Raw genomic sequence first — 18,485 nt, 5'->3', positions numbered from 1 at the left:
CAAGCAACATTGTTTCAAACCAGTCTGACAATTGCTCCCTATCCAGATTTTGAGGCATGCTTTCGATATGCATTGCAGGCATGCGTGGATTGAGTAGCACCAAGAATAATCTTTCGTCAATGATGTTTTTAGCAGTAAACTCTTCTCGGTCTTGTAATGCATCAATGGCCTCATGTAACTTTTCCTTATATAAATCCTCGGACTGATCATTCCATACAAGTTTGGTCAATTTTAAAAAAAATGAGGAATTTTCCCCCTTCCTAGATTCGTACAGTCGTTGTCAATGACATTCCATTTGTTAGCTCTTTAGAGAAAGCTAATCACTTTGGTTGGCAGTTCGCCGCCAATTCAATGCTGCCTTTGAGTGTTTCCATGCAGTAAATCTTTTTTCGCACTCGTACTGTAGCGAAAGTCCTAAAAGATCTTAACATACATAAATCCGCTGGTCGGATGGTATCCCCACTCTTGTTCTGAGGAAGTGTTCTTAAACGATGGCACTGCGTAAACTTTTTCATCTGTGCTACTCCTTAGGTTTCGTTCCGAGCGGATGGAAAACGGTATTTGTCCAGCCTATCCCAAAAAGGCGAATCTTCCTCACTGGGTGCGGATGCGGTTGGGCGCTCGTTGATGCAAATATAGCTCAGCATTTGTTGCCTAAGCCTGGCTCCAATGACAAAGCCGCATCCAAATAACCGCTGCTAGTTTTCTCGGTAGCAGTCACTATAGGAAATATCGCAGTTTTTTATCCAGCCTATCCCACTGTATTCCGAACCTACCGAATTTTGTATTCATGGGTATAGCTTGATGCCTCGATTCTTTTCCCACAATGGCATCGCCATATACATAAGGAATGATGTTGCTTATCATCCCTTGCCACAATATGTTCTTTGCACCAACTCTTTCTTAAATAAGCAAATCATTCACTATTGCTTTCTTTATCGAAGCCCTAATTTAGACAGAGTGTCTACTTCTCGTGAATTTGATACCTTATCTGATTCCATCCAAAGAATTGTTTCGTCCAATCCTCGCATTAGAATCGTTGTTATGGGCGATTTCAATGTACACAATTCTTAATGGTTTCAACATTCGGGCCAGACAACATCCGAAGGAGTGTTTGCTGAGATCTTCGCTGAGTTGAACCACCTAACTCAGCTGGTCAACGAGCCCACTCGAATATCGGACGTGTTAGGTCGAGCAAAAAACACTCTTGACTTGTTTTTTACCTCTGACCCTGGTAAGTACACTATTAGTGTCCTATTTCCTCTAGGCGCACCTGACCATTGTGTCATATCAGTAAATTTCTCGTGTCAAAACTCTCCAGTTAAAGAAAGAGCTTCTTAGAGAATCGTTTGGCAATACGAGAAAGCCAACTGGGAAGGTCTCAATAATTATTTTGGGATATTTAACTGTTCACTATACTTTCTCGATAGTGACGTTGACGTCAACGCTGATATGATCACAAGTTTGATTCTCTTGGGAATGAGAACTTTTATCCCGAATAGGGTTAAAAGAATCACACCTAAGGAAAACGCATGGTTCGTTGGGAGCTGTAAAGAGGTTAGGGTAGGGTTAACAAGGTAAGTTGCCGTTGTTTTAAAGCCAACTCAACTGAGGAAAACCGGAATAAGTTCAAGCAAGCTAAGAAGTCCTGCAACGGCCATATTCGACATACCAAGTTTTTACATGACCAAAAATTACGCAAAAAATACTGCAATGTGACAAAGGCAGTACAAAATGTTGGCAATTTGTAAAAAATATGAGGAATTCTTTCTATTCCTCAGTTCGGGCGAGCGTTGTTAATGACATTCTATTAGTTAGCTCTTTTGATAATGTTAATCACTTTGGTAGGCAGTTCGCCGCCAGTTCAATCAGACATCACGCTGAGTTCTTCCCATTATTTCAATGTCATCAGCATATCCTATTAATTGGACAGTCTTTTGAAAGATAGTGCCTCTAGTGTGTGAGCACTGCACTATTCTTTCAACTACGGTGTTAAAAAAATTGCACGACAGCGCATCTACTTGTCTAAAACCTTTTTTGACATCGAAAGGTTCTGTTAAGTTGTTTTTAACTTTTATGGAGCGGCGTGAATTCTATATGGTCATCCTGCATAAACGGACGAGTTTGGCAGGTATGTCAAAACTAGACATGGCTCTATGCAGCTCGTCCCTGTAGATGCTGTCATATGCGGCCTAGAAATCGATGAAAAGATGGTGGGTGTCGATTTGGGGTTTTTCCAGGATCTGCCGTAATGGGAATATTTGAAGCCACACTGATAAGAACCTATCAGGTTGTTGACAATGGGCTTTAGACGTGCACATATTACGGCAGAGAAGATTTTATATGCGATGTTAAGTAGACTGATTCCTCTATAGTTGGTTCATTTTAGAGGGTTTCTTTTTTTCAGGATCGGGCAAACAGTACTGAGGTTCCATTCATCGGGCATGCTTTCTTCCGACCATATCTTACATATAAGTTGGTGCATGCTCTTAACCAACTTATCTCCTGCAGCTTTAAAGAGCTCGGCATTCAAGCCATCCGCTGCAGCGGCTTTATTAGACTTCAGCTTAGATACGGCAAGGATTGTTGCCTTTTGTCGTCTATGTTGAATGGATCATCCTGCCTGACAGCGGAATTCAGTTCGTCGTCGCCGTTATACAGTCTGCAGAAGTGGTCCTTCCATATCCTCAGCATTGACTGCGGTTCCACTATAATGTTTCCACTTTTGTCTTTGCAGCCTTCGGTTCTAGGTTTATGTACCTTTGAATTTCGGTTTACCTGTTCATAATACTTTCGAACTTAATTCCTGCTTTGAAACCTCTCAACATCTTCGACCGCACGTTCTCATGCCCTCTATTTTTTCTTCTGAGAAGTCGGCGTTGCTCTCGCTGCTCGTGGCTTGTTGAAACCCAGCACATCAGAGGCGGCTTCTCTGATTGCATCTTGGCAATGTTGCCACTGGTTTTCGATACATTGTGTTGGCGTCAGAGAACTTCGAGAGAGGTTACTTGTAACTCTTAAACTGCTATGATAAAAAAAACCACCCACGCAATTATCTTGAGAACCTTTCTGCACTATTATCTGTATGAGAGGGAGATGCTAACGAGAGGATGTGGTAGATTACCCATAAATTGTTGGAAAGCCCTGGCTCTGAATTGAAAATAGGTGGATTACACAGGTCGAAAAAAAAAATATTTTTTGTGATTGGGTGTAGTTTGCCCAAAAAAATACAATAGGTAATCACCTTGTCCCCTCCTAAGATGTGCTTTTTAGTGTTGGAAGCAAAAACATTTTCATAACCTGTGTGCCTATCTCAATTTTTATGAGCTATAGTGCAAGAACCTTGCATTGTAAAAACAAACTGTTAAGATATAAAATGTAGAAAATTTAAAATTCTACATTTTTGCTAATGTAAATGAGATTCTGATTCATTTTGTATGAGGTAAATTTATTAAATTAAGAGAAATAAAACAGGAAACATGAAATAAAAGCTCCAAACTTTGCATATATGAAAAATATTTTGAGTTTAATAAAGAATTAAAACAAGCCATGGGGTCCGCATGTCGCTTGTAATAACTGTACAAAATGTTTGAAAGGTAAAATGTTCAATGGTTTTCAACAAATGGTCTTTATTTTAAAACACTTCCTTTTTATAAAGGTTGGTACCGATTTGAGAAGAGGAGTATGAAGTTTTGAGTACCAAGAATTTAGCGAAAACCGTTAGACCATGTTAACGACTGCTAATTTTGTATGCTTAATCCAGCTAAACGCCGGTAAATCAAGAACCAACCAATTACGTAGACAGACTTGCGTTCATCTTTTGCACCAATCTCACATAGTGAGTAACTTTCAGTACCTAAACCTGCAAATAAATGTTCTCAGTCAAGCTTATCCTAAAGGTCAGGCAGAAATGCCGGAGATGAAGAGTTTATACCCTCACGGGAACAATCATCATCTTCTCTTCTTATTAGAGCGAATGACTTTCACGTCTTAGTAAGAGATTTAAATTAACCAAAATGTAAAGCAAAAATGTTGGGTTCTCGCTTAAAACAGTGGAATCTACTGCATGATATCAAAGTAACTGAATAACGGCATAGATACGAGATGTTTTCCACATTTTCTACAAAAGAATATGAGTTTTGTTATTGTAACGACGTAACAGGTTTATTTAAGGCAGTTGGGATACCTTATCTTCCAAGTAAATGACGTCTAATTATTGATACCTCAAACAAAAGCCTGAACGCAATTTTACTGAACAACGGAAATTTGTTTCCATCTCGTTCAGTTGCCCATTCCATGCAACTCAAAGAAAATTATGAGAGCGTTAAAATTGTAGTTGATACTTTTAAAATGGTTGGAAGCCTGATGGGACTTCAAGGTAGGTACGCTAAATGTTCATGTTTTTTGTACTTATGCGATAGTAGAGCAGTTGCCGGAAAGGGCGGAAGCCAAAGTGAAATGCGAACCATTACCTTAACCGGAATATATTTTAATGCCGCCCCAACATCTCAAATTGATATATGAAACAATTTGTTAAGGCTTTAAGTGTTAAATATGAAGCTTTTAATTTATTAAAATAATTTTTCCAACACTCTCGGAGCCCAAAATTGAGGACGGAATCTTTGTTGGCTCTCAAATAAAAAAAAATATTCTACAGTGAAGGTATCCTGAAATTACAAAATAAGAATAAAAATAAATGTTGGCACAGTTTTAAAGCGGTCTGTATTTTTAGGAAATTACAGAGCTCAGAATTATAAAGAGCTTATTAAAAATATGCTGAAATATTATAGTAACATGGGATGCACGATGTCACGTAAAGTGCATATGTTACAGGCACTGTTCAAACAAATTAATTTTATTTTTCAATAAATAAGGAATTTCAATATGAACCAATTTGGCTACAGTTATTTGTGTAATCAAATACTTTTGTATAATAAAAATACCATCAAGTTGAAATACTGTTATCATTAATATTGAAGACAGCAGGTATCAAGTGCCTCAAGTTCCCATTTGGAAAATATTCAAGCAAAAAGAAAATCTAAATTTGTTCAGTTTTTTGTTTTCTCTTTTTTCAGGTATTTTTGGGTTTTTCTGTGAAGATGTTTTAAAGCGAGATGAAGAAAACAAAACAAAAGTCAATCAAATCGGTTAAGACGTCCTTAAGTTTTTGCCAAACTTACACACGACCATTTTTGTAAAAGACAGCTTTACTTGAATACTGGAAATTGCTCTGATGACTACAGAAGTAAACTAAGACAAAATTTGTTTCCACTTAAGTATCAATATGTCTATCATAGAAGTAAAGTAAAATTGTTTGCAGTGATTACCATTCTCGTTGCAGATCCTGAGAAGCATGTGCGTCCCATGTTAAACAATATTTACAAGTTCCTCTAAAAAATTGCTGAATTATTTATGAAAATTAAAGTTAGCTGTCAAAGAAGTTCTTAGAGTTCTCCATTTTGATATAATATACACAATGATTGATAGTGTATTAGGTATAACCAGACAATGGTCGTTTAGGGACGTTTTGTCAGCAGTTTTATAGTCGGCATCGAAAACTACGCAGAAAATTATGATTAGGCACAACATAACGGAATGACGACATAAGAATAACTCAGCTGACATATACTTCTTCCATTTTATTGAGTTAAAGATATGCAAAAATACAGGCTGATGAATAATTGTAGTGACTGAACGTTGATTGGGCGCTTCTTGTGTGAATAGGATCATGACTGGATACTTCACTCGAAAATAGATTGGGTGTACATTGAAATATCTCTTATCACTACATTTTTTAATTAATACAGTTGTTTTGTAGTTGAATTATAATTATAACTACCACACACAATTATGTGACAATTGTATCACAGTACTATGTATTAACTTCGTCAAATGTTTGGCCGACCGAGAAATTGAAGCAATTTAAAAAAAAATATGTGTTGCATTTATATTTTAACATTGGGTTTAAAAAATAACTTAGTGAACGAATACAGGAACATGACTTGGATGTTTTTACATTAAATAATATTTATAAAATGAAATAAAATAAATAATATTTATAAATTTGTATAGTACCCGTGGCGTGATGGTTAGTGTGTTGGACTGTCATGCCAGAGGTCTTGGGTTCGATCCCTGCCTATGCCATCTAAAGTTTTTCAACGGGTACTGCCTCTTGCGAGGAATGGACAAATTCTCCAAGAGTAACTCTTGTCCTGAAAAAGTGCTTTCTCAAATTAGCCGTTCGGATTCGGCATATAAACTGTAGGTCCCCTCCTGACAACATTACTCGCACACAGGAATGGTTGAGAGTTGTAAGCCACTAAGCCCTAGTTCGCAAAGGACTGGTGCACCACCCCAATATTTATAATTTGACATACTTGAAAATCATAAGAATTTATTTTTAAGGACCTGTGAAGTTGGGTGTTAAATGTATGATCACAAACAGCGATTGTTACACCGTATACAAATTCAATTTATTGAAACTTTTATTCAGAGTGTTACCTACAAGCTCATTTTCAAAATAACCGAAACCGGGTATCCCTAAAGTATGCAACAAAAAGAATGCAAAACTTAATAGCTGGTAGCAATCGTTGCAGATACGGAGGCGGTAAAGTGGAAATGTTGGTTAGGAAGCTTAGGTTGAGTAGATTTTCTAAGAAGCAACATTTCCACTTTTCAAAAAGAGACCAATCCGCGCTGATTCAGAAGCGTGAGATAAAAACTGGGATTCGTGTGTTGGTGAAGTGGAGAACCATCAACGGGATAGGAGCTTTTTCTCTAATATATGAAAATGGGTAGTCCGCAGGTTGGCTAGGAAGCCTAGACCTTTTCCAAATATAATAGCCGGAGAGGAAACTTCTTTTATAAAAAGCCCTCAGTCATCTTAAAGTGAATCCGAACAATAATTTAAATATTTCAATTATCTTTGCCAAAAAAAGGCAATTGTTTTGTACGTTTATTTTTTTTAATTACATTTAGTGTGCGAGCAACTGAAAATAAAATAATTATCCAACCACCAAGGTAAAATGTCGATTTTATTTGCAATTAGATATATATGTATGTATGTAATATAGGTATGCACGTAGATGCATATATAGAACTATATACATATAAGATTCTGTTCTTTGTGCTTAGATTTAAAAGTATTCCTTTTTTTTATCAAGCTCCCAAAAGGTATTCAGAAGGATAAGAGACCTATATAAATGTTGAATGACAAAGAATCAACAGGATTGCGTGGCCAGATTTAAAATCAGCATTCAGCACACCCAAGCTAAAGAAGCCCGGTAGCCTAGGGTGTCTAGGCGCCGACAAAAACCCCACCGTTAAACTTAACGCTGTTCGAAGCCGATGAATATAATACATATAGTTTTTTTAAAGTTAAACTATTTTTGTTTGAGAATTTAACAATTTTTCTTTTCAATTAAATTTGTGGTAAAAACATCAATAATCAATTACGAAAATATTTTGATTTGATACGTTCCGCGAAACGTAATATAAAATTAGTTTACATAGTTTGTTTGAAGTTAGTTAAAGTGAATAATATTTATACGTACATATATGCACCTTAATTACCATTCGTCGACCCAGCCTTCCAGCAGCAGTGGCCACTACAGCAGAAGAACGGGGTAAGTCGTTTATGTTTCCTTTTTTTACATATATACGAATTAAAATAAAAAAAAAGGAAGATATACGTTCGTATATATATAACTTCAAACAAAGGGGGGGTTCCGCATAAAGGGGAGTTGAAATAAAGTTTAAAAGAACAAGAAGAAAAGAGATCTTGAAGATCCAATTTTTGGTAATAAAATCGAAGACGATTCTTATCGAATCAATGATAGATTTTGGTTGATTTGCGTATGATTGCCACTTTATTTAGTTATATAAAATTAAATTCAAGATTTAAAGTATTAAATTAATTTGTGTGTAAAATAAAAATTTAAATTTTGCTACATGCATATACATATATATATATATAAACAGTTTATAGATTAAACCATTTTAAAATTTAAATATTTAAATAAAATAGTTTGTTAAATAAAAAGGAAAACTATGGATTATTTATGAAGCCTAAAACCATGAAGATGATGGCTTAAGTTTTTGTTTTTAAAGGGATGAGAGAGTAAAGGGAAAATGGGGAAGAAGTGATAAGGAAAAGAAGCCGAGGAATGGGGTTGTTCTTAGCGAGGAAGACAACCAGGTAGGGAGGGTTATGATAAATATCTCGCGCATCACTACCACCGGGATGCTAGACTGGCATTATTTTTTGTGATGAGTCCTGGGTCGAAGAACCTTCGAAACCGCTGAGCTACGGGTTCAATTAAGCCAGTCACGACCCCAAACAGGCAAAGCGGCTCGTTACAAATGGCGCCCGCAACGTGGAGCCCTCTATCTGAATTCTGAAGATAGAGTGGCTAAAGAGTTATTTTGAGCCAATTCATTTAGTTTTTTTTTCATTATTTTAAAATAATTTATTAACATTCTTTAATTTTTTTTTTCATTTAAATTCGAATTTGATTATGTTGATTTTGTGAGTCCCGGTTACTGGATATGAGGTATTTGGTTCCGCGTTGCCATAAGTGAAACATAATCAAAATTTTCTTTTTATTAAAAAGTGATGTGAATCAAGTGTTTAAGTCTTTGAGTATTCTTGATAAGGAACTCAAATAGCAAGACAAGTGGCACACACTTTAAACAAATCTTAATGCTCGGAAGAGACCCGTCTATGGAGAGGCGTATTCGGAGGTCCTTCCAGCAGTCATTTATTTTCGGAGAGTTTCAGAGTCCTTCAAGGATGAAGTTAGTGATTCGTCATTGGAGTTCTGAAACTCAAAGATTACATTTTTTTTCTCAAGTCCTTTTTTCAACAATAGTTAAAGTAGTTTATTTTAATTTTGTTTTATTATCTGGCTCGCAGAACACGGCTTCTTTTCCGTTTTTATCATTTCTTTTCCTGTGTATTTCTCTTATTAGATTCTCATCCCTTTATTTTTTTATGAAGATACATTTTGAAAATAAACACAATATTTACTAATAATCAATCATTTTGAAGTTTTTAAATTTTCTTAATATAATAACATAATACATTTTTTTATATATTTTGAAAACATTTTTGAATTATTTTTCTTTAAAATATTATATTTGATGGTAAGTTCGAACAAGAATTTCAGGTTTGGAGCTGGATGTTCGTGTTGAATTTGGTCACGTATCCTTATGAAATTTAATTTAATTTTTTTTTGTTGAGATATCATTTTTAAAATTTAGTTTAATATTAAACATCCTGTTAGAAAAAGGGTTGATTTTGTGAAATATAATCGAATATAAATATAAACAATATTGAATTACAATTACTTTGAATTGAATTACAGATGTACATATGTACATACATACATTTTTTATCGTTGAAAATAATTTTGAAATTTTAACGTTTTTTTTTTTTATACTCAAGTTTTTGAATTATATTTTTTTTGTTTAACACTTTTACTATTAGGTACATTTTTTATTTACATTTTTGAGCACAAAAATTGCATTTTCTTTGGTTTAGACTTTTAAATAGATAGTTTTTATTTTTTTTTGAATTTTCCTAGTTCAACCTGCATTAGGACCATAATAGAGTTCGAGTGTCCTGTTCTGGTGAGGGTTTTCGAACTGATTAATTCATTGATCTTGAGTTTTTTTCTCGGATTCATAGAGTCAGTAGCGGAAGTCTTTTTTTTCGTAGTGAAGGGGTATACTCGGTAGATTCTGGTTGAGGTATGAGCAAACAGAGAAGAAAGTCTTTCCAAGAGAAACTTCAAGAAGTCAGTTTGTATACCGAAGCTAAATTTGAGGAGTTCCATCAAAGATTTAGAAATACGATCGATCGTTTTGAGCTTAATAATACGTTTAGTTTTTCTGAAGATATTAACTCAATTGTTTCTGATTTAACATCTACCATGAACACTGAAAACGAAAATGTTGACATTGGCGGTAGGGTACAAAATACAGCCGAAGGTGAAGCCCCTGAAAGCGGTGGTACTAACCATAATGCAATTAGAGTAGATGAAACAAATGAATTGTTGGATCGCATAGAGTCATCGATAACTGGTAATCAGGTTAGGCTCATGCAGACGTTAAATGTTTTTATGAATAACGTCATAGCAAAGTTGGAGTCGATTGGTATCAATCAACAAGAAAAAAATAATTCAAGGAATATTAATCCGTTTTCGATAAACGCTGATAGAGGGCCGGAAGTTCTTAGCTCGGAGCCAAGGGAATCAATTGCACCATCATCTTCGCTTAGCACGCCAGATAGATGTAGGCTTGATCGGTGGCATATCAACTATGATGAGTCTGAAAATATTTCCGAATTTTTGTTCAAAGTCAAACGTATGCAAAAATCCTCTGGTTATACTGACGAACAGATGATGGCAAATTTTCAAATTTTGCTCTCATCCGGAAGTAGGCCGAACAAATGGTTTTGGGCATATCTTAAAAGAAACCCCAATGCAAAATTTAGTGACGTCAAAACGGCAATGAACAAGGAGTTCGGTAGACTCGAAAGTGATGTTGAAATATATATGCGTTTGCTTACACGAAGGCAAGGTCCTAAGGAGTCATTCGATGATTTTTACCATGCTGTAGCGGGTCTCAACGACCGATTAATGGAACCGTTTGACGAAAAGAAGATGATAAACGTTATTCGAAACAACACTAAGGATAAACTCGGTGAAATCTTGTTGGCTGCGAATGTAAAGAGCCTTGAAGAGCTCAGAAATAAAGCGCGAGAGGCTGAGCGATTTTTAGCTAAAAGATCCTTAGTACCAAAAGTAGTACATGAAGTTGCCATTGCAGAAAACCAAGAAGTTGAACCTTTCGAGGCTGAGGAAGTTGCAGCTTTTTCAGGTGCTAGAAAAGCAACTTCAACGGCAAACTATGTTTGCTGGAATTGTGACCAGAAAGGCCATGCGTATCATTTCTGTCCTTCGAGAACCAGAAATTTGTTTTGCTTTCTTTGTGGAGCAAAAGATGTGAGTACTGTGGAATGCGGTAAACACTCGGGAAACCTGTACGGGAACGAGAGGAGGAGTGGGGATCTTCGTTCCACCAGGAATGCTCCGAACCACTCCCAACAATAAAATCATTTCCATCCAACAACAATTTAAGTAAAGCTCCTGATAAAGACGTTCCAATCAAGATCTTGGAACGAAGTCACGTCGAAGATTCTGAAGTTGCATCCTATCCCATTAAAGCGTTTAATCTTCAAACATTACATGATCGCAAGATGAATTATGCCAAAGTTCGTGCTCGAATTTTTGGGCATGGCTATAATGTATCAAGCTTTCATATTCAAAAGTGTCGTCGAAGGTTTCGACAACGAAAAAAATTTCGTAAGCAAATTGTCGAAACTATAATTTCATCTAATTCAGATGGTCGGATGTATGCCGACGTAAAGCTATACGATGAATCTGTCTTCGGGTTGTTAGATAGCGGAGCTTCAATCTCCGTTATTGGAAAAGATGGTTGGGCATTAGTAAAGAAAATTGGTTCAAAAGTAACTCCATATAAAAACGAAGTGCGGACTGCGGATGGGAAATCGCATGATATTGTGGGATATTGCGAAGTTCCAACAACGTACAACGGAGTTACCAAACCAATTACTTACTATCTAATCCCCAACCTCACTCAAAAGCTTTACCTTGGGATGAACTTTTGGCGAAATTTTCATTTAATGCCTGAAATCAGTGAAATTGAAGGAAATATTGACAATGGTGACGAGGAGGTAAATTTTAAAGATGACGCCCAACTGATAGATCTTCTTCCAGAACAAAAACTTCAGTTAGATAAAGTGAAAAACCTGTTTCCCAACTTTATGGTGTTAGGCTTAGGGAAAACGAGTCTAGGATGTCATACAATCGATACGGGTAACGCTGTACCAATTAAATCTCGACATTACCCACTGTCTCCGGTTCGTCAAGAAGAGGCGTACAAGGAATTGGACCGCATGTTAGAGTTTGGAGTTATTGAAGTCAGTAATTCGCCATGGAGCTGTCCGGTCGTTTTGGTGCGAAAGCCTGGTAAAGTTCGGTTATGTCTCGACTTTCGAAAAGTTAACGCAGTCACGGTAAAGGATGCGTATCCGTTGCCTCACGTTGAAGGCTTATTGAGTCGCATAAGAGACACTCACTTTATCACGGGGATCGACTTAAAGGACGCGTACTGGCAAATACCCCTTGACGAGAAGTCTCGAGAGAAAACCGCGTTTGCAGTGCCTGGTAGGCCACTCTACCAGTTCAGAGTAATGCCTTTTGGTCTTAGTAACGCGGGTCAGACAATGTGTCGAGTTATCGACCAAGTGGTGCCCAGTCATCTCCGTGATAATGTGTTTGTTTACTTAGACGATTTGCTTATTTGTACTGCAGACTTCAAGTCTCATATGCGCATTCTTACCGAAGTGGCTGCTTGCCTCCGTCGAGCGAACCTTACCATCAACTTAGACAAAAGCAAGTTCTGCATGCGGGAGATAAAATTCCTTGGGTATATTGTCGGCCAAGGAACTTTGAAGACTAATCCTGACAAGGTGGAGGCAATGGTCAACTTTCCGCTTCCAAAAACAATTCGACAAGTGCGAAGGTTTCTCGGTCTTACCGGATGGTATCGCCGATTCATTCGAAATTACGCTGATGTAACCGCTCCACTTACGGATTGTCTGAAGAAGAAGACAAAATTTGAATTAACACCCGAAGCGGTGTTGGCTTTTAACAAGCTTAAGGATGCACTTTCCTCATCACCAGTGTTAAAACAACCTGATTTTTCGAAAGAATTTGTCATTCAGTGCGACGCGTCTTCCGATGGAGTGGGTGGTGTTCTTTTCCAGTTGGATGAGAACGATAACGAATCACCTATTGCCTATATGTCAAAAAAGTTGAACAAAGCGCAAAAAAATTACACAGTTACTGAGCAGGAATGTCTTGCAGCTGTATTAAGCGTCAGGAAGTTTAGGCCCTATGTTGATGGATTACCTTTCAAAATAATAACAGACCATTCTAGCCTAAAATGGCTGATGTCGATGAAGGAGTTATCCGGACGACTGGCTAGATGGAGCCTGGAATTGCAAGGCTATGATTTTACAATTGAACATCGAAAGGGGTCCCTCAACGTAGTGCCGGATGTCCTGTCGCGAATGGAGATGGAAGAGATTTCTGCAGAGTTAACCATTTCAAAAACTGACTATGAAGAGCTAGATTCTTTAACAATAGGTAAAGAGATCGATCTTGATTCTGTTGAATTCGATTCGGAACAATATTCTCAGTTGAGAAAGAGCATCCTTTCCAATCAATCTGCTCTTCCTGACCTTGTTGTATCGGGAAAATATATATACAAAAGAGTAAGGTTCAGGACTGGTGATGTGGTGGAGGAGGATTCATTGTGGCGTCTTTGGTTGCCAGATGCTCTCACTTACGAATGTATTAAATCAGTCCATGAATCTAAACTCAGTTGTCATGGTGGTTTTACGAAAACTTATTGTCATTTAAAAAATAAGTACTACTGGCCAAAAATGGCTAAAGACATAAAAGCGTTCGTGAGTGACTGCGATACTTGTAAAATGGTAAAGGCCCCAAATAAGGTTCTTCGTCCACCAATCACCAAGCAGATCGTGACGGAAAGACCAATTCAGAGGTTGTACATAGATTTTTTGGGACCTTATCCGCGTACGAAGCGAGGAAATGTATATGTTTTCGTAGTAGTTGACGCTTTCACTAAATTCGTATTCCTCAAACCAATGACGAAAGCTACCTCGTCGAAAGTTATAGCTTTCCTCGAAAGCGATATTTTTCATACTTTCGGGACCCCTGAATATATTCATTCCGATAATGGGCGACAATTCATCTCCAGCGAGTTTAAACGGTTTTTGTCTAATTATGGAGTGCAGCACATCCGCACGGCACTATATTCTCCGCAGGCTAACATTGCCGAGCGCGTTAACAGGAGCGTTTTGAGCAAGTTGAGGGTGATGATATCTAAGGAGCAAAATGATTGGGACGTTCATTTGTCAAGCATAGCTTGCGCTCTACGATCCGATGTACATGAATCGTTGAATTGCCAACCATACTTTGCTCTATTTGGGCAAAACATGATATCTCACGGATCCTCATACCGACTTTTACGAAAACTGGATGCCTTGAACGACTCGGAAATGTTAGTCTTGCCAAATGCTGTAAAAACTGCCCTCGCGAGACAAAATATATCGAAGAATATATTCAGGGCATACGTTAAGTCAAAAAACACGTACAATACTCGTGCGAAAGCCGTCAATTATCGTGAAGGACAAGAAGTTTTTCATCGAAACTTCGCGCAGAGTAACTTTACTCAGGGCATTAGCGCCAAACTTTTGCCTAAATTTGTCAAATGTCGCGTTAAAAAAGTTATAGGCAGTGCCATGTATGAACTAGAGAATTTAAATGGCAAATCCTTAGGTATATTCCATGCCAAGGATATGAGACAATGAATATAATTTTCTTAATTTTTTATTTTTGCCCGACTAGATAAAAGTTAAGTGGGTTCGCGTCCCACGTTTTCCTTGAATCAAATGATTCCTGGTGGGAAAAAAAAAAAAAAACATTTTCATAATTCGTTTCACTAAGAAACATTTTTAAATCATTTAAAATGCGTTCTTCCGACGGCAAAACAATTTTTTTTTAACCTTCTATTTCCCGTCGGCAAAGCATCTTTTTCAAACTTCATTTGCCGACGGCAAAACAAAAAGAAAAAGAAAACAAAAACAAAACTAACAAAATGTAACCATATGGTCATTGCATAACCAAACTCCAATTCTCATACAGAGGTATGTGTATATGTGCGTATGTATATTTTTGTGTTTACATTTTATTTGACAAGACTTAATCCGATTGCTTTATTGCCAATCAATACCTATAGTTTCTTTGATGTTTACTTCCTATTTTTTGTATGTAACGTAAATTCGTTTCAAGTAACGATTTTGTTTGGAATATTTTTTTTCGATCTCTGTTTTTATTAGATAGGTCGTGGGTTCCTTTGCATGTTCCTTGGGGGCGAGACACTTGCAAAATGCAAAGCCCTGTTACCTACAAGCTCATTTTCAAAATAACCGAAACCGGGTATCCCTAAAGTATGCAACAAAAAGAATGCAAAACTTAATAGCTGGTAGCAATCGTTGCAGATACGGAGGCGGTAAAGTGGAAATGTTGGTTAGGAAGCTTAGGTTGAGTAGATTTTCTAAGAAGCAACATTTCCACTTTTCAAAAAGAGACCAATCCGCGCTGATTCAGAAGCGTGAGATAAAAACTGGGATTCGTGTGTTGGTGAAGTGGAGAACCATCAACGGGATAGGAGCTTTTTCTCTAATATATGAAAATGGGTAGTCCGCAGGTTGGCTAGGAAGCCTAGACCTTTTCCAAATATAATAGCCGGAGAGGAAACTTCTTTTATAAAAAGCCCTCAGTCATCTTAAAGTGAATCCGAACAATAATTTAAATATTTCAATTATCTTTGCCAAAAAAAGGCAATTGTTTTGTACGTTTATTTTTTTTAATTACATTTAGTGTGCGAGCAACTGAAAATAAAATAATTATCCAACCACCAAGGTAAAATGTCGATTTTATTTGCAATTAGATATATATGTATGTATGTAATATAGGTATGCACGTAGATGCATATATAGAACTATATACATATAAGATTCTGTTCTTTGTGCTTAGATTTAAAAGTATTCCTTTTTTTTATCAAGCTCCCAAAAGGTATTCTGAAGGATAAGAGACCTATATAAATGTTGAATGACAAAGAATCAACAGGATTGCGTGGCCAGATTTAAAATCAGCATTCAGCACACCCAAGCTAAAGAAGCCCGGTAGCCTAGGGTGTCTAGGCGCCGACAAAAACCCCACCGTTAAACTTAACGCTGTTCGAAGCCGATGAATATAATACATATAGTTTTTTTAAAGTTAAACTATTTTTGTTTGAGAATTTAACAATTTTTCTTTTCAATTAAATTTGTGGTAAAAACATCAATAATCAATTACGAAAATATTTTGATTTGATACGTTCCGCGAAACGTAATATAAAATTAGTTTACATAGTTTGTTTGAAGTTAGTTAAAGTGAATAATATTTATACGTACATATATGCACCTTAATTACCATTCGTCGACCCAGCCTTCCAGCAGCAGTGGCCACTACAGCAGAAGAACGGGGTAAGTCGTTTATGTTTCCTTTTTTTACATATATACGAATTAAAATAAAAAAAAAGGAAGATATACGTTCGTATATATATAACTTCAAACAAAGGGGGGGTTCCGCATAAAGGGGAGTTGAAATAAAGTTTAAAAGAACAAGAATAAAATAATAAAATCGAAGACGATTCTTATCGAATCAATGATAGATTTTGGTTGATTTGCGTATGATTGCCACTTTATTTAGTTATATAAAATTAAATTCAAGATTTAAAGTATTAAATTAATTTGTGTGTAAAATAAAAATTTAAATTTTGCTACATGCATATACATATATATATATATAAACAGTTTATAGATTAAACCATTTTAAAATTTAAATATTTAAATAAAATAGTTTGTTAAATAAAAAGGAAAACTATGGATTATTTATGAAGCCTAAAACCATGAAGATGATGGCTTAAGTTTTTGTTTTTAAAGGGATGAGAGAGTAAAGGGAAAATGGGGAAGAAGTGATAAGGAAAAGAAGCCGAGGAATGGGGTTGTTCTTAGCGAGGAAGACAACCAGGTAGAGGGTTATGATAAATATCTCGCGCATCACTACCACCGGGATGCTAGACTGGCATTATTTTTTGTGATGAGTCCTGGGTCGAAGAACCTTCGAAACCGCTGAGCTACGGGTTCAATTAAGCCAGTCACGACCCCAAACAGGCAAAGCGGCTCGTTACAAGAGTTTGTTTTCTAAGATTCAATCCTTTACAGTAAATAGATTAAAAAAATGACATGACTTTCACAAAGCAGAACGAGTATTCAATCATTAAGCAAATGAAGAGCGGATCCAGACTTTCAATCAGGGGAGGACACACCTCACACAATTTACATAATGTTCTTTAATTTTCTCTTAATAACATAAGTGCAGCTTAACCTTACATTTACATATTTGTTGTCCAGATAGATATGGTCTATTAATTTAATTTGTACTACTCCCAACATAAGAAAGTATTCCAAGATTCCAACAGGATTCTAAATATTTCATATTTAAGAGCTATATTCCAATAATTTAAAGGGTTTTGGTTCATAACACGCAAAAAGTTAGAGATTGTGTTGAAACTTTTTCCCAAAAATAATATATTTTGTTCTTGTCAGCATTTTTATAAATACGAAGAACGTAACAAAATATAAATGCAGGATTTCAAAGAATGAGATTGTTCGCCAGAAAATGTTATCTTTTATCGTAGGAAAATAAAACAGCATAAGTTAGGAACAATTTGTTGGCAATTTTTTGCGGACCCAATTTTTGGGAGTCTAATATTATTATCGTTGTCAGTCTTGTAGATTGGAGCTGATGCTAGAAAACAAATTATAAACAAATTACATATCAAATATTTTGGTTTTAAAAGAGTAAATAAAACTTACAAACTGTACATTTTTTCTTTTAAAGTTAAATAAAAACAAATTAAGGTAAACAAGTAAGTTTGAAAGAAACTTTATTGTGCCACTCACAAGCTACACGTTGCTGAATTTCTTATCAGTTCAGTTCTCGAGAGACTCAAAGCTTTTATGTTAAATTAATATATATGAAACGTTTATTATTTTTCAATTCGCCATTAAAATAAGAAGGAATTGAAAACGAGTTTTAGGAATTTAAAAGCAACTTATAAATAAATTGGTGATCTTTTATGCAAGGTTGCTTCTTAAGAACCTAATTATTTGATCTTTCTCTCAGAAAAGATGTTATGAAAATAATTTAAAGCATTACTAAAAATTGTTTTAATTCAAAATTGTTTGAAAACAAAGATTTAAGTTATTTTTGACGGCAAACTGCTTTTTGTCGAACATAGTTAAATTACTAATAATTTTAAAATAAAATCTTTACTTATACAAATAAACTGTATTGCTCATTTGATCTAGTTTTCGTCAATCCAAATTTACCAAATGTACGATACATACAATTATATATATAGAAACACATGTACAATAGTTGAATGAATAATAAAAATGATCTATGAAATGATATGCAAGTGCCATATTAAATCAATATATTTAAATAAAGGAAGTTTAGGTTTTACCCTTGAATTAATGATAATAAAAAAAGTATATTTACCAGTTATAATTAAAGTCTTTGTTGATTTCAAAATTGAGTGAATTGGACGATCTGATTTAATTGACTGATGCCAAGCATTTGTAATCATCGCCATAAAGATACTCAGATAGGGGAAGCCGTAATCTATAACAGAACAAAAGAATAAATGGGAGCATATTTTATGAATCGCTGAAATGTTTATTGCTCCAAATAAAACAA

The 18,485-nt window shown here is 35.8% G+C and overlaps 1 protein-coding gene across 2 annotated transcripts in view; it reads right to left on the bottom strand.

The window, feature by feature from the left end:
- Positions 1 to 18,485, bottom strand: part of LOC129938935 (JNK1/MAPK8-associated membrane protein) — a 43,329-nt gene that overhangs the window by 17,114 nt on the left and 7,730 nt on the right. The window contains exon 4 of one of the 2 annotated variants that reach the window (XM_056046774.1): positions 18,288 to 18,410. The exons of the other annotated variant lie outside the window; for it this stretch is intronic. Within the exon in view, the coding sequence (XP_055902749.1) occupies positions 18,288 to 18,410 (123 nt within the window). The remainder of the gene's footprint in view (positions 1 to 18,287; positions 18,411 to 18,485) is intronic. 2 annotated transcript variants of the gene reach the window in all.

This window comes from Eupeodes corollae, chromosome 1 (genome assembly GCF_945859685.1).
Source record: "Eupeodes corollae chromosome 1, idEupCoro1.1, whole genome shotgun sequence".
NCBI classification, from domain to species: Eukaryota; Metazoa; Arthropoda; class Insecta; order Diptera; family Syrphidae; genus Eupeodes; species Eupeodes corollae.
The sequence above is the reverse complement of the archived record's forward strand: the minus strand, read 5'-3'. Positions and strand labels throughout refer to the sequence as shown.